The sequence below is a fragment of the Xenopus laevis genome, chromosome 3L (genome assembly GCF_017654675.1).
Source record: "Xenopus laevis strain J_2021 chromosome 3L, Xenopus_laevis_v10.1, whole genome shotgun sequence".
NCBI classification, from domain to species: Eukaryota; Metazoa; Chordata; class Amphibia; order Anura; family Pipidae; genus Xenopus; species Xenopus laevis.
In genome coordinates this window covers 85336636-85364093 of record NC_054375.1, presented here as the reverse complement: position 1 = coordinate 85364093, position 27458 = coordinate 85336636, and the positions used below count along the sequence as shown (strand labels likewise).

The window sequence follows — 27458 nt, the reverse complement described above, 5'->3', positions numbered from 1 at the left end:
AAGGAAAATGCTATACTACATTTTTTTTTCAGTATAAGGTTAATGACCAGCATTTGAGCCATAACATAATAAATGTCTCTTTTACAGCCCACCATAGCGGATATCTTAAACCTTGGATGGTGGGCTTCTGCCGCTGCCTGGTAAGTTTTAACTTTTTGTTTTGATATACAGTGGTTTATTATGATTCTTCATTTTGCAGGGGCAAAATTCTTATCCCACTGACTTAGCTGTAACCTGGAATTCTGGGAATTATGTCACTGTTAACCCCAACTTCCAAGTACATTATTGGCAGGGAAAGGCTTACTTGTTCAGAGGTAATTTTTTAAAGTTATAAATCTAATAGGTTCACCACAAGAAGAGAATTTTCAATAACTTTCAAAATTTGTATTTATTTATCAAACCAGCAATTCCTATGCTGTAAACATCTCATGCTTGAAAGTTTATTATGGGGGTTTTCTAGTTCCAGTGAGGTTGTATTATTGTGTTATTATGTTAAGTTATTTTTAATGCTCACATTAGTTTTAAGGTAATGTGCTTTGTTTAATATTAAGGGGTTTCGGTCATATCATTGTAAGAAAATGCAAGAGAGATCATTGTACATTACATTGTATATTGGTAAATATTTGGACCAGTGCAGTTAACAGTAGTAAGCAAAATATCTTTAATTGTCCAACTTGTAGCAAAGTTAAACCAATTGTTGATTGATTAGTAGTGGTAATTCTACTGGTCCAATCTAGCATGTATGTTATAGCAAATTAACCTATTCCACTATATATAATGAAAGGGTCAAAATTTGAGTTGGGGCTCTTACAGACTAACATTTTTACCTGCGCTCACCTGCATTCCGGTTTTATGTGTTCATATGTTATGTAAAATTCAGTGTGTCTACTCCTGCGCTCCCCTGCGGCTGAACGAATGAAACCGGAACGCAGGGGATCACAGGTAAAAACTCTCTGTAAGAGCCCTATCCCATGGCATCCGACGAGATGTACCGTATATACTCGAGTATAAGCCGATCCAAGTATAAGCCGAGGTACCTAATTTTACCTACGAAAACTGGGAAAACGTATTGACTCTAGTATAAGCCTAGACACAACTACAGCCCTGTCTCCCAGCAGCGCACATTCCGCCAAAGAGACCCCCCAGTGATCAACCGGACTTCTTTGCAAAGTTGATGGTGACAGAGAATTGCCAAACGGATTACTGTGCGCATTGTCTCACTGTCCCACTACTATGTGCAGAGGGTGCTGTGTGATATTGCCATCACTGTTAATCTTTCGTATAACCAACAGAGGGTGCTGTGTGATATTGCCATCACTGTTAATCCTTCATGTAACCAACAGAGGGTGCTGTGTGATATTGCAGTCACTGTTAATTCTTCATATAACCAACAGAGGGCGCACTGTTATTCTTTCATATAACCAACAGAGGGTGCTGTGTGATATTGCAGTCACTGTTATTCTTTCATATAACCAACAGAGGGTGCTGTGTGATATTGCAGTCACTGTTATTCTTTCATATAACCAACAGAGGGCGCTGTGTGATATTGCAGTCACTGTTATTCTTTCATATAACCAACAGAGGGCGCTGTGTGATATTGCAGTCACTGTTAATCTTTCATATAACCAACAGATGGCACTGTGTGATATAGTCACTGTTATTCTTTGATATGACCAACAGAGGGCGCACTGTTATTCTTTGATATAACCAACAGAGGGTGCTGTGTGATATTGCAGTCACTGTTATTCTTTCATATAACCAACAGATGGCACTGTGTGATATTGCAGTCACTGTTATTCTTTCATATAACCAACAGAGGGCACACTGTTATTCTTTGATATAACCAACAGATGGCGCTGTGTGATATTGCAGTCACTGTTATTCTTTGATATAACCAACAGAGGGTGCACTGTTATTCTTTGATATAACCAACAGAGGGCGCTGTGTGATATTGCAGTCACTGTTATTCTTTGATATAACCGACAGAGGGTGCTCTGGGATATTGCCATCACTGTCAATCCTTCATATAACCAACAGAGAGCGCTGTGTGATACTGCAGTCACTGTTATTCTTTCATATAACCAACAGAGGGCGCACTGTTATTCTTTGATATAACCAACAGATGGCGCTGTGTGATATTGCAGTCACTGTTATTCTTTCATATAACCAACAGAGGGCGCACTGTTATTCTTTGATATAACCAACAGATGGCGCTGTGTGATATTGCAGTCACTGTTATTCTTTGATATAACCAACAGAGGGTGCACTGTTATTCTTTGATATAACCAACAGAGGGCGCTGTGTGATATTGCAGTCACTGTTATTCTTTGATATAACCAACAGAGGGTGCACTGTTATTCTTTGATATAACCAACAGAGGGCGCTGTGTGATATTGCAGTCACTGTTATTCTTTGATATAACCAACAGAGGGCGCACTGTTATTCTTTCATATAACCAACAGAGGGTGCTGTGTGATATTACAGTCACTGTTATTCTTTGATATAACCAACAGAGGGCGACTGTTATTCTTTTATATAACCAACAGAGGGCATTGTGGGATATTTCAGTCTCTCCCCAAGTGTACTGTTGGTATAGGAATGATTAAAAATGACTGCAATCTCAGCTACTGCCCGCTGACCCGAGTATAAGCCGAGGTAGACTTTTTCAGCACGTTTTGGATGCTGAAAAACTCGGCTTATACTGGGGTATATACGGTATGTGTCTTGTTCCCCATGCTGTGCAGGCACTCAGTCCTCCTCTCCCTCATCAGGCAGAACTTCCTCCTCTTCTTGCTTCTCAACCCCTTTTGCCTGTCTACGGGGCATGCACTCCTCCTCCTCCTCCTCAGGCATATCACCCTCCTCTAGCAGGCCATCCAAGTGTGCTTAGGAAGAAAACCAGGGGTATAATGTCACTAACACACTCTTGTCCCTGTTAACAAAGCTTGTGGCCTGCTCAAAATGGGTAAGTACTCGGCAGAGCTGCCTCATCTGCTGCCACTGCTCTACACTGAAGTACCTCAAATCTGTCACTGTGCTCCAGCAGGTAATTGCTGACCACCCAGCACTGCTCTACAAGGGGCTCCACCGTGTGCATGGTCGAATGGCATCAGGGACCTGCGAAAGTGGCTGTATACCCTATGTGCCTTCTCCAGCAAGTCACCCAATACCTTGGTAGCTCTTCAGGAAGTGCTGCACCACAAGTTTGAGGACAAGTGTGAAGCAAGGAACATTGGTCAGTCAGCCTAGGTGGAGGGTGGCCAGCAGGTTGTGACCGTTGTTGCATACAATATTACCTGCTTGGAGCTGGCGGATAGTGATCCACCGATGCACCTGAGTCTGGAAGGTAGTCATGTGCTCAGGTGCAGTATGACTCCTCTCCTCCAGCAGAGGAGTTGCAGCACAGCCTGACAGCACATGTGCTGCACTGAAGCATAACTGTAGGGACACTTCAGGGGTGACTCATCCATAGCGGAGGAGGAGGAAGTGGCCGTGTGGGGTTTGCCTGTACCTAACAGGGAGGCACCTCTAGCTTGAGGGGAGTGCCTCTGCTTGCACCCTTCCCAGCACTCTGACCCAGTGGGTGTTATAAAAGATGTACCTCCCCTACCCATGCCTGCTGGTCCACGTGTCTGTGGTGCAGTGCACCCTGCCGCCAACAGCATGATCCAGCGACAGGCACACATTCTCCATCACCTGCTGATTGAAAGCAGGGACGGCCTTCCTCTCAAAATAATGGTGGCTGGGGATCCACCAGTTAGGAGCAGTGCAAGCCATCAGCTGTCAGAAGGGGGCTGCTTCAACTAGCTGATAGGGCATCAGCTGCACTGCCAGAAGCTTTGCCAGGCAGGCATTGAGCCTCTGCACTTGGGGGTGGCTGGGGGAGAGAGGTGCCTTGTGGCTGTGAAACTGGGGAAGGGAAAACTGGTGGGACAGGGGTCACACATAAGATGGCAGTGAGGAGTCAGAGACAGAGGGAGCTGCAGGAGAGGCAGAACTACACAGTAGCTGCCTCCAACTGTGAGCCTCAGAATCCCCTCCACTTGCTACAGGGGATGGGGAGCTAGCACCTCTTCGCTGAGGAATGGAAGGAGGTGAACAGGAAGCACCACTGCCCCCCGGTGCCCTACCACTTTGGTGCTGCTCCTACGTCATCCTGTGATGACGTTTCATATGGGAACTTGAAGCCGACGTTCCCATATGTGACCCTGTCTGCCTCCTTCAAATTTTCTACTGGCAGAGCTGGCACACTGCTACCAAATAATCCTCTGTCTGGCACGTGAAAAATGCCCACACTGCTGAAGTGCAAGCCACCACCTTTCCTGCTGTGGAGGGCTGGGGATGGTCCCCACCCAAACGCCCAGAGACTCTGGACCCAGGTGCAGTACTGCCCTGTTGCCTGTTTCCCCTAGTAGTGGTTGGCGGGGTTTTCATTATCATCAACAACATATAGTTCCTCCCTTTGAACTGCTGCTGTTATCCTCCTGAGCTGGCGCCCAGATTCTGTCCCTGTCATCCTCAAAGTCCTCCTCCAGACCAGACCCTGCATTGTATGTGGCATCCACATCCAGCATGCTGGTGTCTGACTCCACACCAGCAGCCTGCTGCCCTGCCATTAGGGAACCCTGCCTAATATCCCCTACTGATCAGGTGTGCTGTGCGATGCCCTTCTCCTCCTCATCAGACAGGAATACACCCCCATACCTGTCTGCTTATCAAAAAGCTCCTGGGTGTGTGGGCCCAAGTCCACCTCAGGATCAAACAATAAGGGGGATGGGGTGTCCCCCAGCACTGAGCCAGCAGGTGACGCCTCCTCTTGCAACTTACTTGTGCCTGCTGCACAAGGGGTAGCCTGGGTAAGCCAGTCTACCACCACCTCTACCAGCGGTGGCAAAAAAGTCTGTCACAGTAGTCCTACGTGTGCCAGTTGTCCCACTGCAACCCAATGCTGCCTGCTGCAGTTGCTGTTGTTGCTGTGGTAGCAGCTATTGCTACACTACAGTGCCCAGACTGGGCATGGCATGTGGGCATGGCTATTGTGGGGTAGCATGGCCACAGTCATCACCACAGCCTCTTCCTCTCCCACTGCTCCTCCCTCTCACACGACCCATCATAATGGCTGCACTTAAAAAAAAAAAAAAAAAAAAAAAAAGGTTTTGGATATTATTAAATAACGCAGAAAACGCTCCTATTTCCTAATTATCTACTACCAAAAATGCAAAAAATGGCCACCTCTGCACCTCCTTATATAGACAGTTGGAGGGCTCAGATCTAATTGGCTGCTGTGGAAAGAAAAGGAGAAGGCGAAAATTAAGTTCCCATTTTGCAGCATGGCAAATTTTTCACTCAGCTTTGCTAAAAGTTTATCCTGCGGCGAAACTCAAAAATTTGCCACAAATGTAACTATGGCAAATTTTTTGACCATCCCTAGTGATAAGCTTTATTCAGCCATGTAGAATATTGAAAGTTAGTTTCATTGGTTGCATTGGAAAAGGTGGGACACATAAAACCAATTTATGATTGAATAATAATTCTATCAAGTTTTATATCAACATGACCAAAACTAAACTTAATTTTAATCTTTGGTAGGTCTATTATGCAGCAGTTGTTTTGGAGCCTTACTTTTCCACGGTTCTTGGAAGCTGGTATGTATAAAGTCCCCACCCTTATTTGCTACTAGTACTGCACCTTGTGATCATAAATGAGGTTGGGTGCTTACAGTATGTTGGTGATCAGGCCAGGCTTGCAATCAGTGGGCTTATTTATGAAATTCCTGCAGCGGAGAATTATTTGCACAATGAACATATTTGCCATGGTCATGGTTATATTTATAAAGATGAGTAAGGGTGGTGTATTTCATGTGCAAACAGAATTGCAAATGTTTATTCGCTCTGTGAATGTCCATAATAGCTTTTTAAATATATTAAAATCACAAATTGCAATTATTTCTGTATTTTGAGTTACAGCACGACTTTGGTGGCAGAGAAAATATTTGCAAAACAGTTTTGCAAATTGTTTAATTTACCTCTATTTTCACACTCAACAACCTCACACAGTGGCCGCACTCACACAAATATTTGTCTCATTTGCAAATATTTGTGCGCAATGCAAATTTGCAAAAAACCAGAAAGATGCAATATTTATATGCAGTGCAATATTTCAGCATTCAGGAAAAAAATTAGCAAAACAACCATTTGCAGATAAACATGCACTGTGTGCACTTTATAAATGACCCCAGTGTTTTTCTGATTCATCCATGTAATAAGTCAAATAGGTTAGCAATAACCATTTTAGTGCATTCAGGATGTTGAATGTCTGCATTGGTTGTTAGATCTGGGCACACATTAACAGTACTACTAGCTGAAATACAGTACAACTACTGGTTTAAATACAGTACTGCTACTACTGGTTGAAATGCAGATCTCAATGTAGTATGCATATAGTGTGTTATACCAATGAATTTATATTATGTTTTATTTAAAATAAAAGCAGCTGTCTTAAATAAATCCATACTAGACAGATTAAAAATGCTAACATTTTCAATAAAGTTCTTACAAGACCCTAAATATGTTTGTAATTTAATATGTATTTTGGTAACAATCTGTAATATTACTTGTCTCTTGTTTGTAACCTGGGTATGGTTCTATTTGACTAGAGGGCAATGAAGTGTGGGAGAATAAAGAGTTCATTGGTGTATTGGACTGTTTAATTAGCTATTACATATATTTGTCTATGCCAACTCATTTTATTTTTGTTTTTCAGCTGAATTTGATGATGAGGATTTTTCCTCTGATCAGTCTAAACACAGCTGTATCACAGAGCAAACACAGTACTTTTTTGAAAATGACAACCACTCCTTTAGTGGCTATCTGGACTGTGTTAATTGTTCAAGGTATAAAGTTATTGGCAACATTACAATTATTACATTGTCTGCAATTTTGGTGTTTTGACCTGAAGATGGTAATAAATATTTAGGGTAATGCTATTCATATGGAATTTAATCACCTGGTGTAAGGTTTGTGCACTTCTTTCCACTGATATATGCTATATGTGTGTACATGTAATGAAACATTGATTTGTCTTCTTTTAAATCTGTGTTTGTTGGGGCATTATAGATTTTGAGCTTTTACATAAAACTAGCACTGATTATGTCATAGCTTCATAGCTTAAGTGCTGTTAACAGGATCATGTATTTACAGAGATTGGTTCATGGCTTTGAATATTACAGTATAGATCATATGAAACATTGAGGATAAAGAGTGAAGCTTTTAAGGCTCTTTTTAGGTAATTTTAGGTCATTGGAATAAACTCTTAAAATGTTTTGGCCTTGATGATATATTGGATTGTACGGTTGTGGATGGTATATACAGTTCAGTAATATCTTATGACCCAATGTTAAGAAACATGGTTATAATGGTGTTCATTCACCCAAGGCCAATGTTAAATAACTACTGTAAAAAACGATCCAGTTCATAACTGAATTATGTATAAACAATTGCAATTGAAGTATTAACTTGATATTATCACTAAACATTATCAACGGATTCATGAAGCACACACCAGTTATTTACTGCTGAATTTTTCATCTAGCAAACAAACTGGGGTTTATTTGCTCAGAACAGGCTGTTAATCTTAAATTTTTCATGTATATTTGACTTATTAACTCAAATATACATGTTTTCCAGGCAGGTTGATTTGGAATGACAGTTTACATGCATAATCAGATCCAATTTTTTGCAAAAGCACTCTGAAACTTCATGGACTACAATACCAGCCAAGGCCAGGACCGGTGTCCTGCAAATTGACTTCAGATAAATTTGTAATCCCTAGTTGTTTGTTTCCTGGCCTGCCTATAAACTGTCCCAATACCCTTGCTTCCCTCCCCCTTGTGTACCGGATCCCTGCCTACTTATTGAATTTAGCCCAGCCTTGTCTATCCCTACCCTTGCAACGTCAAGACCACACCCCTGCAACATCCCGTCTCTCAACACCTCATATGTCATCTCCCAGGAAAGGCCAGAAGAAAAGGTGGCAATCTTATTTACATCTAGGGTTGCAACCTTTTTTCTTCACTAATACTGACCTTTCCGTTTGGAGGCAGGCTTTGACGTCACTTGGAGTAGGGGCTATGATGCATTGGGTTAGCAAAATGGAATGGGACTAGACTGGGTGGGGAAATAGGCAGGACAGATGTGGGATTGCTGTTATTAAAAGAAACCAATAACACTGTTAAGAATCATGATTGACTTAAGAAGTCCATGAAGGCAATGTCTGAGTGCTCTTGTTAGCCGCTGGTTCCAATATTTCATGTAAATAGTTGTTGCAACTTAACTTGCACAGAAAAACCCATCTGCATGAGGTCTAAAATTTGAGATAAGTTTTTTTCACTATTTTGTATATATTATTAAATGGTTTGAGATGTGCTAGAACATGAGAAAATCAAGTCATTGCTTGAGAAAAATAAATAATTGAATTTAGTTCATGTTATGATTTAGTGACATCTCCTTTTGCAAAACAATATTTTCTCCTCCCTCAAATCGTCTTTATTTTATGCATAGTGTTTTGTTCCAATTTTTTTTTTATCAAATTCAAATTAGCACGTGTACATATGACATATGATTGTTTTGGTGAACTATCCTGTGCATGCAGTTGGGTCTTATCTCATCATTGCCTCTATGGTGCAACAAATAATTCGGCTTATTCTATTATTTACTATTGCTTTTATTTATATCGTTTTTATAGTTATATAGTATCCTCCTTAAAAAAATATTTTTTTACTATGCATACAATTCTGTTTATTTTATATAATAATAATAATGTTTAATAATTTTGTGTGTTTTTTATGTTTTTTTTAGAATCTACCATGTTGAAAAGATCTTGAACACCAATTTAGTTTTTATAATTATCGACAGCACGCTCACGTGTGATGCTTGTGATAACCAACCTTTAATTCAAGCAGAGCAGCGTTGTATCCTTTTTATGCACTTTTTACTCAAAAGTAGCACAAAAAAAGATTTTCAAGTAATGTCTAGGCAATGTCTACAGTACAGCTAGGAGAAAGGAATTGTTTTAGATAAATGCAATTGTGTGTGCTAGTACCAGATATAATTATAGAGATAGAAAAGAAGATATAAACATTGAAGTATTATTATTATTTTATTACTAACATGTATTTTTTGAGCGCCAACATATTGTGTATGTCAACAATTAAATATTGTCTAAGGGAGAACAGATTATAGATTTCTACTGGGCAAGTATAAACCAGACTATGTAGTGGTTGAATGATTAGTTTGCTGGGATCCCCAGTAATATCAGTCAGTGGATAGGCATCTGAATATGAGAATTTATTGATCAGTATGTATTCCAAATGTGGAACTTAAAGGGCAGTATACCCATTTTTCAACATCATTAATGGATAGGGCTTGTGTTGAACATATTTTGTGATTAAAACAATAAGCAAAAACGATTTCTTGAACTAAACAGATTAAAAAGGAGACTGAAGCTACTACTGTATGTTTGGTCCTTGAGAGGTAGATAATTAGAATTAAAAAGCCTAATAATCAGCCTGCATAATTGACTCTGGTTTCCCAAACAGTCATAACAGGTTGATGGGATGGTGGTTTTATGTACTGGTAATCTAATTATCTACCGCTCAATAAATAAACATGAGTACCTTCAATCTCCTTGTTTTTCTCAATAAATAACAAAATACAAAAAAAAATTTATGAATAAAACAATAGGCAAAAAGTATATTCAGCTCAAGACTCATATTGAACAAGCAGGTATACTGCTCCTTAAAGTGGCCATGAGCTATAACAATTTTATCTTGTAGCTTTTTGTCAAGCTTAATAAAGTAATACACTTAACTTGACAGGGAAACATACGACTAAAAATGGTCCCTGTGTTAATCATATTTTTTTCTGTGGATTATGTTTGAGCATTTTATGCCAAAATATAACAAAAATACTTTTGCTAAATCTGATTTTGTTTTTCTTAGCAGAGGTGCTTATCACTATTTAACCTTCATAGTTTGCATGCTTATTAGTTTCCAAGGTACAGACAAAAGGCAGGAACACTTTTCTTAACAGCAATTTGTAGCCAATGGCCCAGATCCATGCCTCCTGGCTCAGACCCCAAGATATAGAAAAGGACCTGAGGTTTGTTTTGATCAAGATGTTGGGGTAAGTTCGAAAACAGGGTTGCCATTAAGTAAAAGATGATATTTTGTGTTTTGCATTTTTTTTTATTTATGCTAATTTATCAGTTTTTCCAAAACTAGTCATGGGTGAGGCAGGTTGAGGGTGTTTCTACAAAGGTGATAATAAAGACAGTAAAAATCACAAAGATGGTAAATGATCTGTACAACTCTAACTTGCATGCCCACAGCTTTTAAATAATTATTTACATTTTCATATAAAAATGTATATTCACACAACTTATAATCTGCAATTATTGATAAACTATATATGGTGTAAAGCAAGGTTTATTTCTTAAAAGCTGAATTGTAGATATTAGCACTGAAGAGTCTGATCATAATATGTTCAGACAGATGCTATAAAACTGGGTTTGCATGGCAATTTATGTGCATGGAGCACCGTTTTACAAGATATTTTCAATATATTTTTGTTGCCATTTAACTGTGTGAGAATTCAATTTGTATTTCCAAATTGTATTTCCAGAAATCTTATAACTATTCATCCTTGTGTCTATGCATTTTTATTAGACATATATGGTAAGGATTTGATATAAAGCAAAATTTGGCTCTTAATTCATAGATCATCTCTGCCATGACCACCTGTCAAAGTCTGCAAAAGTATGAACACAACACATGTATTCCAAACATGCACATTTGTGTTCATAATGTACAAATAATTTTTTAGGACATGTACAAATGTATGTTCAGGTCACAAAATAACTTATTAAATGTTAGTGCTGGAATATAAGGAAATACAGTGTGCATTAGTAAAGTAAAAGTAAGCCCTTGTCTCTGCCTATGCCATACAAGCATATAGCTCTGTTTGAAAATCCTCTAAAAATATTCTTAATGTTTCTCAAAAAATTATGCTGAACATAAATTACATTAAAAAAATATTCATGGTTGTGTGAAAGTACATATTTCTAACTGTTCCATTCTTATCGCTTTAACTATTCTTATTTTAATTGCTCAAAAGTTTTTATTTATGAATTTTGATTTCCCTCTTCCTTCTCTCTACTGCAAATGTATGCTTGGGGTTAATTATTCTAACTCTGCTTGCCAACTGCATGAATTTCATTTTGTGTTTTTTTTTATTTTATTTGTGTTTCCTTTCTTTTTCTTCTGCTCGCTTCTATGTCTATAATTAATAGGATGAGCCTTTATGCACCATGAGTCGTGCCTCTGCCATGATGTCTGCTCCTATCTTCATTTTACTGCAAGTACTCATATGGTGTTAAGGGTCAGTTTTTTATGTATTTTTGTTTTTTTAGTTAAAATATGAAGCAGTTGCTCAATTATTTCAAATAGTGCCATCACTTTTTCTATCCTGTTCTACTCACATGGTCTAATAAACTTTTGTGCTGTCAAATTTGCCAAATTTCATTCTCACGCATCAGCTTGGAAGATATGTTTCTGTAAAAAATAGTACACCAGTTTAGATCTGATATGATCTCAATGCATTTATATTGTTACATTCTAAGACTTTCTCTGTTTTGAAGAATACTATACCCTAAGCATAAAATTTTTTTGGCCCATGTAAAAAGTGTTTTTAGAATTAAAGACTTAAAGGAGAACTAAACCCTAATGAATATGGCTAAAAATGCCATACTTTATATACGGAACGTATTGCACCAGCCTAATTTTCAGCAGGGGTTCACCAACTTGGAAAGTGTCTGCAACACTCACATGCCCAATGGGCTCTGAGCAGCTGTTGTGAAGCTAAGCTTAGGGGTTATCAAAAATTTACAAAAGAAAATGAGGTTTGTCTGTAATAATAGCTGATGCTACAAGGCTTAGTAAGTGACAGCAGCACAGAGCATGTGCAGTGAATCAGCAGAAAAGAAGATGGGGAGCTACTGGGACATTGTTGGAGACACAGATCTTCCCTGGACTGTGTTTGCCTTGGGCTGGTACAGAACCCAAAATATAATGTACAACATTTCTAGCCTATTTTTTTAGTTAAGCTTTAGTTCTCCTTTAAGTTACTGTCATAACATATTTTTTTGAAATTTCCATGACATGGTCACTTATTGGCAATGTAGCATCTACAGTAATATATTGACCAAATACAAAATTGTTGACCCAATGTTAGAAATATGTGTGTAACATCCATATGCATGGCATGTTACTCGAATATGCATATAATGCTCCAGTGGCAGTAGCTACAGGACCAGATATGCATGTAATCATAACATAGCAAAAACTCTGCATAACAGAGGCCTGTATGGGTGCTACAAAAGGAGCTAGCACAGCTGAAGTTAAAAAAAAAAAAAAATAGAATAAGAGTGATCAACTTGGGATGCTGGAAAAGGTCAAATGAGATCTACTGTAGCTTTCTGGCAAAAAATATAGCAAAATGTATAACACGATTCATACCACAAAAATGTTATACATATCTATAGTGGAGGTAGCATTATTGTGTGGAGCTTTTTTTATCAGCATGGACTTTATCTTAAAATAGAAAGAATGGTTTAAAACAATAGGAAATATTGAACATATTACAGACTGCAAAAAACTGAAGCGTATTTAATATTGGAGAGGTGCAAAGACACAAAAGTTGATTGTTCCATGTTATGTTTTGGTAGCCGAGGATGAGCAGAGTATAACCGTGCTTTATTAGCAGGCTCATGCAGGCATTACACAACAGTAAGCAACTCTTAACACCACAAGCAGTATAAAAAAGTATGCACAGTATAAGTCTTGAGCACAGTGACATCTACAGTCCATTTGTATAAACACCACATTACATGGTTATGATAGTTATGCCTTTTTTATCAGCTTAGTGGTATCCTTTCTAAAGACCTGTGCCCAAAACTGTACTGTACTCTATGACTTTTAGAAAGAGGTCTGTTTTTAACGTATTGCCCCTATAAATATCTAAGCAAATGATTTAAAAAGAGCCTCACATATGTGTCTGTTCTCAACAACTATTTTACAAGGGGACAGTCTAAATTTAGACACTACAGATCTTTTAAAAAAGAGACAAATCAGACAAAAATCTGCATATCTGACAACTTTATCAGAAAGCCTCATTTTTTTTCTAAGGCCAGTTTAAGCTTTTTTGTTTCCTCTGGATCAACCAGGAGTACATGGGTAGAACTTGATGAGTAAAAAAAATAATAAAAGCACAACAGCAGGGAACCTTTTCTAAGTGTAGTAATTAATTTACTTTGTTTGTTTCTGATCCCCACACATAATATGCACTTACACGATTAAAATAAATAACTGCATATAGAACTCTTATCTGTCCATATCCTTCATTAACAGCTCCTGTTAACATCCAGCCTCCTTCGTGTGTTTACAGCTCCGGTTTACTCCGTCTTTATTCTCATATTTTAATTTTGTAAGCGCATATTATGTGTGGGGATCAGGCAAAAACAAAGTAAATTAATTACTACACTTAGGGGCAGATTTATCAAGGGTCGAAGTGAATTTGAGGGAATTTTCGAAGTAAAAAAATTAGAAATTCAAAGTAATTTTTTCGATACTTCGACTATAGAATAGGATACTACGATTTTGAATTAGATTCAAAGTAAAATAGTTCAAATATTTGACCATTCCATAATAGAAGTACTGTCTCTTTAAAAAAACATTGACTTCAATACTTAATCATTCGATCAAACGATTCAAATTTGATGAAAAAAGTTCGAATTCTAAGTATTTTAATTCGATGGTCGAGTATTTTTTTATTTCAAAATTTGACCCTTGATAAATCTGCCCTTGGAAAAGCTTCCTTGCTGCTGCGCTTTTATTTATTTTTTAGACATTCGTAAGTAGTACTCCAATGATAAAGCGGCAAGTGACTATAAAGTAAATTGTTGATATGAATTAACCACTGATTCCGGGAGTGCTGCAAGTTACTAATTAGAACTTGATGAGTGTTTCTCTTTTTTTCCATCTCAGTAACTGTTATTATGACTGGTTTAAATTGTTGTTAACACATTTTTACATATCTATAATATTTTTTAACCTGCAGGAAGATGACACAGACTGTGGTGGAGTTTCTGGGTTAACCCCTTCTCTATGGTCTATGATTGGCATCCAATTTGTTCTGCTATGGCTTTTATCTGGAATCAGGCATTGTGCATTATGACCCTAAAAACCAAAATATATATTTCAGAAGTCAACTCCCTGCCAAAAGATTAGCCCTGAAAAAAACATGAAATGGGTCACTTTATTCAGACAATAGAAGAATTAACATGTCTGAACATTAACTTAATAATGTGTAAAAAAAAACTCATACAGAAAACCACGAAGGCTGCATGTTGGAGTGTTTAACTCTCAAAGACTACTTGTGTGAATGCTGCATCATTTATGCCATTGGAATACAAATCTAGAGTCAATGTGCTTTATGGAACAATCTATCATGATCTCTTTTTTCTGCATCATAAAAGGGCTCCCTTTAATATACCTTCTATTCATCATTATATCTTTCTTTTTAAATATATGTTGCACTTCTAGCCCTTTTTTGTGTTGTCTTCTACAAATCAAATTAATTTTATTATTGAATAATGATTTCTAAATTTCTAGTCAAATACATTGGTTAGCATCCTAAAATATTCACAAATCTAAAATGCCTTACATATTAAATGGTTAGTTTTGCCATTTGGGGTTAAAAACATACATAATAGGAGGTATATTCTTTTGATAAGGAAGGAATTTTGAGATTCAGGGATCACTGTTAAACAGGTGCTTGGGGTTTCATCTTAGGGAGTCTAGTGTGAGTCCTACAATAACAACTATGCTTTTGTAAATGTGGTTCTGTAACTTAATGCCAACCAAATTCTGCTAAATGCTCAGAGATGGTTAAAAATAAAACCAAAACAAAAATAGAAAAAAAACAAAAATTAAAAAACACATTGGTTAGAATTAATTACCAATGGTATTTAGCATGCTGCAGCTGCTGCTATTTTGTTTTTTGTTTTTTTGTTAGGATATCATTTTTTATGGCAGACTATAATTATTATGAGTGAATGGTTTGTGTGGAAAACAAACATTAAAATGTGATAGTTCTGTGAGCTTTGATAATACTATACAGAGCTCTAAATATACTTTGCAATCAAAATCACTTTAATAAATGTGCACTAAAGGTATCATTATAAAGAATTACATCATTTTATATACAAATCTTATTTATTTCTAATTTATTCTACACCAATAGACATGCCACAAAAATAAAAAAGCTGTAACAATGTTTTGTCACTATACAAACATTTGTTTTGTGTGCCATGTTTATAAGCAGTATATCTTTAAGAAATACAACTCAGATTCATATAACAAAATAATCATCATTCATAATCACAAATACTTTGACTGGCAAAGGAAGCAAACATTCTACTTCTGCAGTTTTTTACAATGTCAAGACAATACACATAGAATGACTCAAAGATTCCTATAGCATCTATTAATACAACCGTTGGCAGATTTATTAAAATTCAAGTTTGTGATTCATGAAAAACACCAATAGTAGGTAAAAAAACATGAAAGGCCTCAAAAGAAAAATCTGCAAGTGAAACCAGGCAAGGTACAATTGGAGTCACTGAGAGTATACTCAAGCAATTTTATTTATTTTAAAACATTAAGCCTTATTGAAAATGAATGGAACAATTTAATTTTCACTGGTGTGCAATTTTTTTTTGCAAAAAAATGCAAACTACTAGTCAATTATTTTTTTTTTCTTAAACTAGTATTTGAGGGGAAAAAAAACTTTAGAAAGTGCTTGTGCTTTTTCACCGATTTTTTCTGCACCCGCTCTATTTTCTTCATTCTTGAATTTAGAAAAATCAGCCTCTAAGTATAGTGCTTATGAAGGGCACATTGTCAAACTACTAGAGGGCAGATGTATGAAATAGTGATGGGCGAATTTCTCCCATTTTGCTTTGCTGAAAAATTAGTGAAAGTCAAAAATTTACGTAAATTTTGACGCCGGCGTTAAACCTTTCACCCATTGATAAATATGCTTCTTAAACTCCCATAGGAATGAATAGAAGGGAGGTGATTTTTCACACTTTGATAAAATAAGTGGTTATGGTTAAATGAAGACTGGCTAAATTTAGTTCAAAAAGAGATCAGAAATGCTAGTATTGTAAACCTACACAGCAAAGGTTATCACCTTTTCTTAATTTATTTGTTTTGCTTTTTGTTTTTTATTTATTTTTATTTATTAAGACCACTTACAGTTTTAAACACTAATTAAAATTGTACAAATACTATATCTTGGTTTTTTTCATGCTTTAGCGAAATAATTCAATTCGCATGGCTTAGTGACTAAATTTGTTCAGTGGTACTTTAGATATTTTTTGAATACACTTTTACCAAAAACACTGATATTTTTGTAAATGAATAGGAAGTCCTCATAATGCTGGACTAGAACCCATTGTTTTTTTTTTAATTAATATATTAAAAAATCAATTACTTGCTGGGGGTTGGAAAGCATTTCACATTATCATCCCATGTTTATGCAGCAAATTGTATTGAATTGAGTAGCTTTGAATCTGATATATAGTTCTATTTATGTGATCACTGTTGCAGAATGAATTTGTCCACTATACTATAAATGAATCACTCATAAATCCTTTTTGGTTGCTTTTTGTAGTCCTCAATCTAATCTATATTCACATGTGCACTAATATTTTGTATATTTAAACCAGTGAACTGCTATAATGTATATTGAAACCTTGACACAAACAGTATTTACTTTCTCTGTTGTGTACTTTTCATAAACTAAATTTAAAAGAGATTCCCAAATTGCTATATAATATGTATAATATGATTTGTTACAACAACAACTGCATTGTACTGATAAATTAATATAAACTCTATAATGGCACGGGAACGATTGTATGACAGTTTTATGAATGCATAAATTGAATTAATGTCGATGTATGTCTTTTAGCGATTAATACAATCTTTCATTGACAACTTCCATTTTAAGTTTCACGAGACAGAAGTCCTTTTTTTAACAAACATTTATTGGAAAAACAGGAAAGAAGATTAGTGCAATACCTGCAATTAAAAAATGGTAACATCTGTACTTTCATTTACATATTAAAAGCCAGCATCACTGCCAAAACATTGAATGTGATTTATATTTTTATCTGCATTACGATAATTCATGTGACATGCTTGATTGATGTTTCTGTATGTTAAAGTATTTATTATATATTCCTTTTAAAATGGTTTATGAACAAATGTTTGTTGTAACAATGTTTTTGACATTTGTACATTTTGCTCCTTTTTCTCAAGTTAATATTGGCCTTATTGGGTTTATATACATATATATATATAGGTAAAATCCCCTTTAAGTGACCTTTGCACCCCAAGTGTAACTTCCTGTTAAATATTTTTAAATACTGTTTTTCAAAGCAGCATTACCTTTTTATTTCCACTTCGCTGAAACTCAGAAAGCTCAACTTGCATGGATTTATTTACACTGGTCTTCTGAGATCCAGAATGCTCCCAATACAAACATAAACTTGGAAACGTCAAGTTCTACAAAATACTACATTTTAACAGTCATTTGTTACTGCAAAGTGGACTATTAAAATTGCAGTTTGTGGTTCATATGCAATTCAATATTTCAAAGATGCATGTATATTTTCCATTCATCTGTCTGCCAATACTAGATCACAGTCACTAGATAATTGCGGTTGTGGACATAGTGATTATATTCTGCCTTTGCGTAGGAAAGGAACTCTAGATCTGACTTCCTTACTTGAATTGCTATGATGGTCCTGCAATTTCTACTCTCTCTCTCTCTTCTATTAGGAAGTCAAAACTGACTGCCAACTAAATATTCAGTTTCATGTGATCCATTTTTTATATATCTTATTAAGTTGAATGTTCCAATTTGTTTTTTTATATATATATATACACACACATGATTTTAAAAAATGTGGATTTCTATGACAACCCTATTATAGTGCTTTCTGAGCACTTCATATTTCCTGTCCATTTTTTGCATTTCGACACTTTTGTGGAACTTGACACGCCTAGAGACATTTTGTAAAAATTTGTATAATAATGTTTCAAAGATTTATAATTATAGAATATGTTGTGTTTAATTATTGTGCAAAGACAGTATATTCAGAAATAAAGGTTTATCATTTAACGTCCCTCAGTATAATTCCTTTAAAAAAAAATTAAATGTGTAACAAAAATATTAAACAGTCTATTGCATATTTTCAGAATTACATTGAACTAAATAGCCTACTGAAATTGTCTGTCAGCACTACTCTCATTGCTCATTTTATTAAACCGTTTAAGAATCTGAGTACACATTTTCTCAACTATTTATCTTAAGTAACTCTGTATTTCAATATGGCTTAATAAATCAGAACAAACTCTCATGTGTGTACTTAAGAACAAAAGAAAGTTTCCTGTCCGTCTACTATATAACTTGGACAACTGTAATATGGTTATACAGTTCTCAAGGTCTCAGTTCTCCTTAATATATATATAATTTCACAATTACGTCCTATGTGCCGAACCCCCCCATGTGTCATAAAGGAAGTCCGTGTAAAATACAAAATGTACATCAAACAGGTAATGTGAGCAATTGTGAATAAAAAGTTTTATAAAAAAAAAGAATATTTCAAATATTACTCAAATACTGTATATGCAAGCAGATGTAACAAAAGATCCTGCTGAACTACAACCATCATGTCGGCTGTCGCCAATCTGCATTATGTACTCAAAAGGGCACCACAAGATTACTGGTGAAGAATGCATCAACTGCTCTCATACAGAGTAAAGGAGAGGGTCTTTAACTTTGCTATGCCTGAAACCTTTATAGTGGGCATACAGTCACTAACCGTTCCCCCTAATATTAACCATTAACCATATGTCAGCTGCATTGTTAGACTTCGGCTGACAGTTAGGGGCACATTTACTATGGGTCGAATATCGTGGGTTAATATCGAAGTCAAAGGATTTACCGCATTTCATTCGATCGATTTTAATCCATTGATCGAACGATTTTCCTTTGATCAGAAATTACTTAGAAAGCCTATGGGGAAGGTCCCTATAGGCTAACATTGGTGCTCGGTAGGTTTTAGGTGGTGAAGTAGGTGGTCGAAGTTTTTTTAAAGAGACAGTACTTCGACTATCGAATAGTCGAACGATTTTTAGTTCGAGTTGCAGTCGAAGGTTGAAGTAGCCAAAAAAAAAACCTTCGAAATTCGAAGTATTTTTCATTCTAATCCTTCACTCAGGCTAAGTAAATGTGCCCCTTAGGCTCCATTGTTAGACTTAGGTGGTTTTTGTCCACCAGGGGTGGACATAAGCCGACACAGCATTCCGCTCATTGCTTGGAGGTAAAATGCCGAAATTGGGGATGGGACCTGCAATTATATGATGGACATCCCAAGGGTAGTGTTGTGTGACAAAGTTAAATAAAGACATAGCTACATTGTATTTGTTGTTTTCAAAGTATAAAACTTTTGCTTACAAGTTGATGCCATAAGACTTACAGTATAATGACCAAAGAGCAGGTACCTTTCAAATAGGTGAGCATTTCTTAGAATAATGCATCATGTTTGAGAGACAAATTTTTGGGCACAATAATTTTAATATGTTTCTAGAGCAATTTGTATACCCTGTAACTTTTGAACAGATAACACTCACTACTAGTACCCAATGGTGTAATTTGAGGGTCAGGGTTATGCTTTAAAGAAGAAATATAGTATAACTAAAAATAAATAATCCTATACTCTTGTATGCAATAATTAATAATATATGGTGCTGGTTTTACTTTTGACCAGAAATCAATATTATCTTTATTATGGAGCTCCCTAAAGATCTGCTATGGTCCCTGTTGGTTTTACATCAGGGGTCAGTGTTTCCTATGCCAGAAGCACAGTAGGAAAACCAATCACAACCCTGCAGTTACACAGGTAAAATACAGATTTCAGTTCTCTATCAGGTCAGCCTAGCTTTTGGTTCATATCCTAGAGTACAATGTGCTGTGTGCCGACAGCTCTACTGCACAGCAGGAGGTGGAACAGATGGGAGGGACTAGTAGGGTTTTTGCAAAAGTTTTCAATAAGTCAACCAGAAACACTACTTTTTAAAGCACTCATTTAAATGAGTAGAATGAATTGATACATTCTTGTTTTTCACACAATATGTAACCTTCACATAGCAAGGCACTTTAATGTTAAGTGGAATGTAACTGAACATCTTCTGTATTATTTGATTTCACTTCAAAGTATTTATGTTGACAAAGGTTACTAAAAAGTATTGCACAGTGAAAATAGCCTTGCTAAAGTGGCTTACATATTATTGAGTACAGTTACAGTACAAAAGTAAAGAAACTATGCGAACAGCATCAGAGCTCACCCAGCGATGTTGTCCGTGCAGACGCTGCCTCATGCAGGACGACGGCAGCTCCTTGCCGGTGCAGTCTATCCAGGAATAAGAAATCCCGCTCTCTCTCTGCGCTGTACTGCAAATCTACTTTGGGACACAGACTACATATTTCTTTACAAACTTCAGCTTTAATGTGCGCATTTTAGTAGTACAATGTATAAAGCGGTGAGTGTCTGGCGAAGTGCTGAGTGCGGCAAGAAATGCGTAAGTCCCAGACACTCACCGCTTTATACATTGTACCACTAAAATGCGCACATTAAAGCTGAAGTTTGAAAAGAAATATGTAGTCCGTGTGCCAAAGTGGATTTGCAGTAAAGCGCAGAGAGAGCAGATTCTAATTCCTGGACAGTTACAGTACAGTCAAGTATGTTACCGAATCCTAAGGAGACACACTGATATATAAAGGGGTCAGCAATCAAGTAATGATGCCCAACTTATCACTGTACTGGATTACTTCAGCGCACTGCCCAGTTTTTAAGTGCAATGGTTCTTCTTTCCTCTAAGACTTCACTGCAAGTCTTCAGTATAAATGTAACTAGTAGAATGAGAAGAGCAATCCAAGACAGAATATCTGCAACAATGTAGTTCATTGGCAGCTACAAAACACAGTGTTGCCTTGGATTGATGTCCAACTTATATACCAATCTATATACAGTCATATGAAAAAGTTTGGGAACTCCTCTCAGCCTGCATAATAATTAACTCCACTTTTAACAAAAAAGATAAGTGGTATTTTTTTAATTTCCCAAAGCAACTCCCAAAAGATCTGAAAACAAAGATTGTTCTGTATCATGTTTTAGGGGAAGGCTACAAACAGATATCTCTGAAGTTTAAACTGTAAGGAATGTAATCGGGAAATGGAAGGCCACGGGCACAGTTGCTGTAAAACCCAGGTCTGGCAGGCCAAGAAAAATACAGGAGCGGCATATGCGGAAAATTGTGAGAATGGTTACAAACAACCCAAAGATCACCTCCAAAGACCTGCAAGAACCTTTTGCTGCAAATGATGTATCTGTACATTGTTCTACAATTCAGCGCAATTTGCACAAAGATCATCTGTATGGCAAGGTGATGAGAAAGAAGCCCTTTCTGCCCTCCATGCCACAAACAGAGTCACTTGTATGTAAATGCTCATTTAGACAAGCCACAGTCTTTTTGGAACAAAGTGCTTTGTACGGATGAAAAATTTCGTTATTTGGTCATAACAAAAAGCTCAAAGAAGAACAACACTTAATTTCAAGAAAAACACTGGCTACCTACTGTCAAATTTTGTGGTGGTTCCATCATGTTGTGGGGCTGTGTTGTTAGTTCAGGTATTGGGGCCCTTGTTAAAGTTGAGGGTCGAATGAATTCAACCCAATATCAATGAATTTTTCAGATTAATGTTACAGCATCAGTCACAAAGTTGAAGTTACACAGGGGTTGGATATTCCAACAATACAATGACCCTAAACACACTTTGATATCTACAAAGGCATTTATGCAGAGGGAGAAGTACAATATTCTGGAATGGCCATCACAGTCACCCGACTTGAATATCATGGAAAATCTATGGGATGATTTGAAGCAGGCTGTCCATGCTCTGCAGCCATCACATTTAACTGAACTGGAGAGCTTTTGTATGGACGAATGGTCAAAAATACCCCCATCCAGAATCCAGACACTCATCAAAGGCTATACAGTAGGAGGCGTCTAGAGACTGTTACATTTGTAAAAGGAGACTGAACTAAGTATTGATAAAAATCTCTGTTGGGGTGCCCAAATTTATGCACCTGTCTAATTTTGTTATGATGCATATTGCATATTTTCTGTTAATCCAATAAACTTTGTCTCTGCTGAAATACTACTGTTTTCATAATGAATGTTATATATTGAAAGGAAGTTGCTACTTTGAAAGCTCAGCCAATGATAAACAAAACTCCAAAAAATTAAGAGGGGTTCCAAAACTTTTTCATAGGACTGTAACTATATACCAAACCCAACCTGTATAACTTACTATTTAATGGCCCTCTTGTGTTTTATTTGGGGATATTTTATTTAATATTTGTTCTGGCTGCCAAAAAAAATTAAAAACCCTGGCCCTTGGCCAAGCACAAGAAAGCACTTTTAGAAACACTCTGTTTTAAACACAGTATATTATATACAGACTAACCACACACAATAATCAAAGACCAACAAAGCAAATACATACTTCACAAAGTAACAAATACAGATACTGCAGTCATGTATCAAGTGCTTGGCTAACACCAAAGTACACAATCCCAAGGAGATTGCAGTTACATTCTCCAAATAATATAAAGACCAATAAGAACTCTACCCCGCTTCTCCCTGCAGAAAAAATACTGCATTATTCATTAAAATAGGACAGACTTCAGCAAATAAGGAGAAGGCTTTCATGGTACATATATAACACAGCAGGCACCAACATGATATACTCTATTTTTAAATGTAAGAGTGTTCCAACGTGTTTCACCATGTTTAGACATCAGGCCCTATTAAACTCTGGTACATTTGTAAATGCAGAGCAAAGAGATTTAAGTAGTCTAATCACAGAAAAAAATAAATGTAATGTGGCAGGATGGCTTTTCTCTTTTATTTTCTATATATAACAAAAACTGTTCTGAAAACTAGATTACACTATGTAACAGTTACCACAGCCTTTAAAAATGTGATAATGCAATATGTAGCATATATGAAGCAATAAAAAAATCCCACCAATTGTGCAAATGTCTTTTTTAGTATATAAACATTTATAAATAGCACTTGGCCAGGGGCGTAACTACAGAGGAAGCAAGCCCTGCAACTACAGGGGGGGGGTATAGGGGGCCTCACAAGGCACTAATTAATGAGCAATTTCAACATATATTGGTAAAACAGGACAATTTCTGGATAAGTTGGGGGCCCAACAATTAATTTGCTGTGGGACCCAGTAACATCTAGTTACTCCACTGCACTTGGCTATATCCCTTTTATATAGTATAAAATATAAAATCTGATTTCATGTAGTATAAAATTTTAAATCTGATCTCTGTCCACAACCTAAGCTTTCTAGTCCTTGGGAGCCCTAAAATGTATTTGCTGTGGGGCCCAGTAACATATAGTTACTCCACTGCACTTGGCTATATCCCCTTTTATGTAGTATAAAATCTGATCTCTGTCTATAACCTAAGATTTATAGTGCTTGGGAGCCCTAAAATGAATTTGCTATGGGGCCCTGTAACATCTAGTTACTCTATTGCACTTGGCTATATCCCTTTTATGTAGTATAAAATATAAAATCTGATTTCATGTAGAATAAAATATAAAATCTGATCTCTGTCCACAACCTAAGCTTTCTAGTGCTTGGGAGCCCTAACATTAATTTGCTGTAGGGCCCAGTAACATCTAATTACTCCACTGCACTTGGCCACAACTCCTTTTATGTAGTATAACATCCAATCTCTGTCCACAACCTAAGCTTTCTAGTGCTTTTTTTGCACTGGAAAGTACAGTATTTATAAAATGGCAGAGTAGTAATAATTTCTACTTTGGTTCACAGTTAGTGATGGGCAGATTTATTCGCCAGGTATGGATTCCCGGCGAGTTTCCAAACTTTGCCACCTGTGAATTGTTTCACAAAACTTCTGTAAAAAATTTGCCACGCTCATTTCTACGACAAAAAAAGTTGAAAAAAATAATTGACGCCCATTGACTTATGCATTTGTACAAAAAAAAAAATCACATGTAAAAATTGTTGCACGCAAATTTATTTTGATGGCCTTCGCAAATTTTTGGTGAATCGAAACGGGACAGATTCGCTCCACTATTTAAAGTTCTTGTTAAAGACTGTTTATTAAAGTTCTTGCTAATAGTGATGGGTGAATAAATTCTGCAGTCGCAGATTTGCTGCAAATTTCCACATTTCACCTGTGGCGAATAAATTTGTGAAACTGACGCAAAAATTTGCCGGCATCAAATTTTTTTATGTGTGACGAAAAAGTCGCTCACGTAAAAACTGGCGCGTCAACATTATTAGAATGCCCTTTGACTTTAATGCCATCATCAAAATTGACGTGAACGTCAGAAATGATGCGAGTGTCAAAATTCTGGAAGAATTTGCCCATCGCTACTTGCTAAAGCTTAGAATGAACCGAAGTATATGTTGTGGTAGTAATGGAAGTATTATAGTAACATGTAAATGAATTTCAGTTTTTCAATACTATTATTGCCAGGTAATAAAAAATTATCTGGCATAGATCTCTCCTGGCATAGATCTCTCCTGCCAAAGGGTAGTATTTGCCTTGGGCTGGTATAGAAACCTAAAACATAATGTACTGTACAACATTTCTGCCCTACTTCTTTAGTTAAGCTTTTGTTCTCCTTTTAAAGCATTTTTACTTAGCGTTCACACAACATGTACTTTCAAACATTTGTCAGTGTTTTTAGAAAGCATTATATTTTTATTTGGAAATACCTTTAGTTGTCCTTGTTGGGCTTAGTGGGCAGGATGATGCATGCTTCTTGTGCTAATGTACAAGGTAGAGCCCTGCTAGATATTCCTAGCATTCAGGCTTCCTTTTTTAAAAATAAGCTTTGAAATCCACTATCAATTGCTCATGTTAGATTATACGCATTCCTGTGTGATTAAGCGTAAACATATCATCCAAATAAAAATATTAACAGCAAAATTCCGCGTTTTGTCATCAGGTCATTTATTTGTGAAACCACAGCAAGAATTTTTGCCTTCAATAATGCAGCAAAAAAAAGTCAGTGGGAGTTTTCTCTCTCTCCAAATGCATTGCAATGAGAAAAAAAGCCCATTGATTTAAATATATTTGGAGCAAGAGAAAAACTTGAGCAAAAAAAAATAATTTACTTTAATGGATTTTGAGTGAAAAAAAAAAAAAATATCCCATTGATTTTACTGCATTTGAAGTGAGAAAAAAAACTGCCTTTGACTTCAATACATGTGAAGTAAAATAAAACGTGAGAAAACCCACCCACTGACAATGCATTATGTGTGAATAAAATGCAGAGGAAAAAATTACTTTGATGTGTTTTCCGCTGTTTCGCAAATTTGCCCGCAAATGGAAGCAGGACAGATTTGCTCATCGCTACATGTAGCCAGATTAAGATTTTCTTTTTTACAACAGATAAGTGCAATTTAAATTATGGGGGCCAATGTCATCTCCTTTTCCCTCTTGTTGAAGTGTCACAAAGCCAATTTTTATGTTTTTGTTTCTGTTAATCTAATAAAAATGGCTGCCTGCTAAAGCCTGTCTTTCACAATGTGCAGATGAAACCTGTTAAACTAAGTGAGCGAGCCAATTTGAAATACAGACTTACCAGGTGGATATAATACAATATCCAAGTTATATATGTTTCATGGTCTTGCTGAAGGAAATATATAATTTAAATACACATTCCGGCTCTGGTCCCAGCAGATGTTTTACATTTATATCATTAGTGGGAGACAAACTGGTTAATATTTATTGTCATCGTCAATTTTATACTGTATGCATTATGTGAACAGAGAAAAGATTGAAGAAATGTTTTCTTGTTATTTACATTTGAGCCGTCAGTTCAGTTTTATTCTTCCATTGTTTTAAGTAGATTTGGCAAGTACAGGTAAACTTTTTACATCATTTTTGTTTTATTTTGTGATCACTTTAGTTAACCTATACTCATGCCCCCAGTCAACATGGTTGAAAAAGTCCCTTCCAAATGCGAAGAAGGAGCCATTAAAAAGACAGCCTGCTCAAAATTCAGATTAAACGTACAGATAGAGAACTATTTAATATCCAGTGACCATACACAAGGTCTATTCACAAAAAAACTTATTACCTAAACAATAAATATTACATTTCTACTTCAGAATTTGCAGAGCTTGTTAAAATAGCTGTGATAAAGCCTAAAATGCACACCACACAATTAGAGCAAGATACAGTAAGTGGTATCAACAAGAAATGTCATAAGGAGCTTCAGCTCAACAGAACAACCATTCCCAGGCTGTTGCAACCTCCGTAGGAGGGAAGCTGAAGTAGCAACTGGTAGTAGGTCTTCTAAGTTTACATATAAGGTATATGTGGGAACAATGAATAAATCCCTGCTATAAAAGAGACTTTTTACTGCTGCAGTACTGTTACAGTTAGGTGGATGTAATAGAAAACCTTTAGGGGCAAATTCACTGCGAAGTTGCGCCAGGCACAACTTCGCAGCACTTCGCCAGGCGTAGTTTCGCCAGCGCTCCGCAAATTCACTAAAATCCGAAGTTGCGCTCAGGGGTAGCGTAAGGTTGTGAAGTTGCGCTAGCGTTGATTTGCTATGTAAAGCGAAGTTACGCTAGCGAAGGCTAATTTGCATACGGCGCCAAATTCAAATTTCAATGGAGGAATACTTATCAGCACTAAAAATGCCTAGAAAACCTTCAAATCATCAAATAAAAATTTTATTTTGCCCTACACATGTGCCCACTGTCTAGGTAAGTTGCCATGAGTCAGGAAATGTAGGGGGAAGGAGGGGAGCCCCAAAAATTTTTTCGATCTTTTTCAGCCTATCACCCATAATATAGAAAACACGCCAGCGTTTTTTGGGACTTAGAAAAATTTTTGACTTTTTTTGAAACAATCCCTATCTACTCTATTGCGCTTCGCCAGGTCTGAGGTGGCGAAGGAAGTCTAGCGTAAAAGGTAGCGTTCAGTACACTGCGCAAGTTAGTGAATTTGCGTAGTTACGTCGCTAGCGAAAATTCGCCAGGCGTAAGGGTGCAAAGTAACACTAGCGAAACTACGCCAGCGTTTGTTAGTGAATTTGCGCAGTAACGAAAATGCCAAACGCTAGCGAATTAACGCTAGCGTTCGGCGCTTCGGCGCTTAGTGAATTTGCCCCTCTTCTCGCAATATTGCACAACTGCCAG

General features: G+C 36.7%; 1 protein-coding gene across 6 annotated transcripts in view; it reads left to right on the top strand.

The window, feature by feature from the left end:
- The window catches only part of cacna2d1.L (calcium channel, voltage-dependent, alpha 2/delta subunit 1 L homeolog), a 303885-nt gene extending 285347 nt beyond the window's left edge, over positions 1-18538 (top strand). For all 6 annotated transcript variants that reach the window (XM_041586546.1, XM_041586550.1, XM_041586549.1 and 3 more), the window contains 6 exons: positions 88-140; positions 5590-5645; positions 6763-6892; positions 8856-8968; positions 10099-10181; positions 14172-18538. In XM_041586546.1, the coding sequence (XP_041442480.1) occupies positions 88-140; positions 5590-5645; positions 6763-6892; positions 8856-8968; positions 10099-10181; positions 14172-14288 (552 nt within the window). In that variant the 3' untranslated portion in view covers positions 14289-18538. The remainder of the gene's footprint in view (positions 1-87; positions 141-5589; positions 5646-6762; positions 6893-8855; positions 8969-10098; positions 10182-14171) is intronic.
- Positions 18539-27458: the final 8920 nt, after the last annotated feature.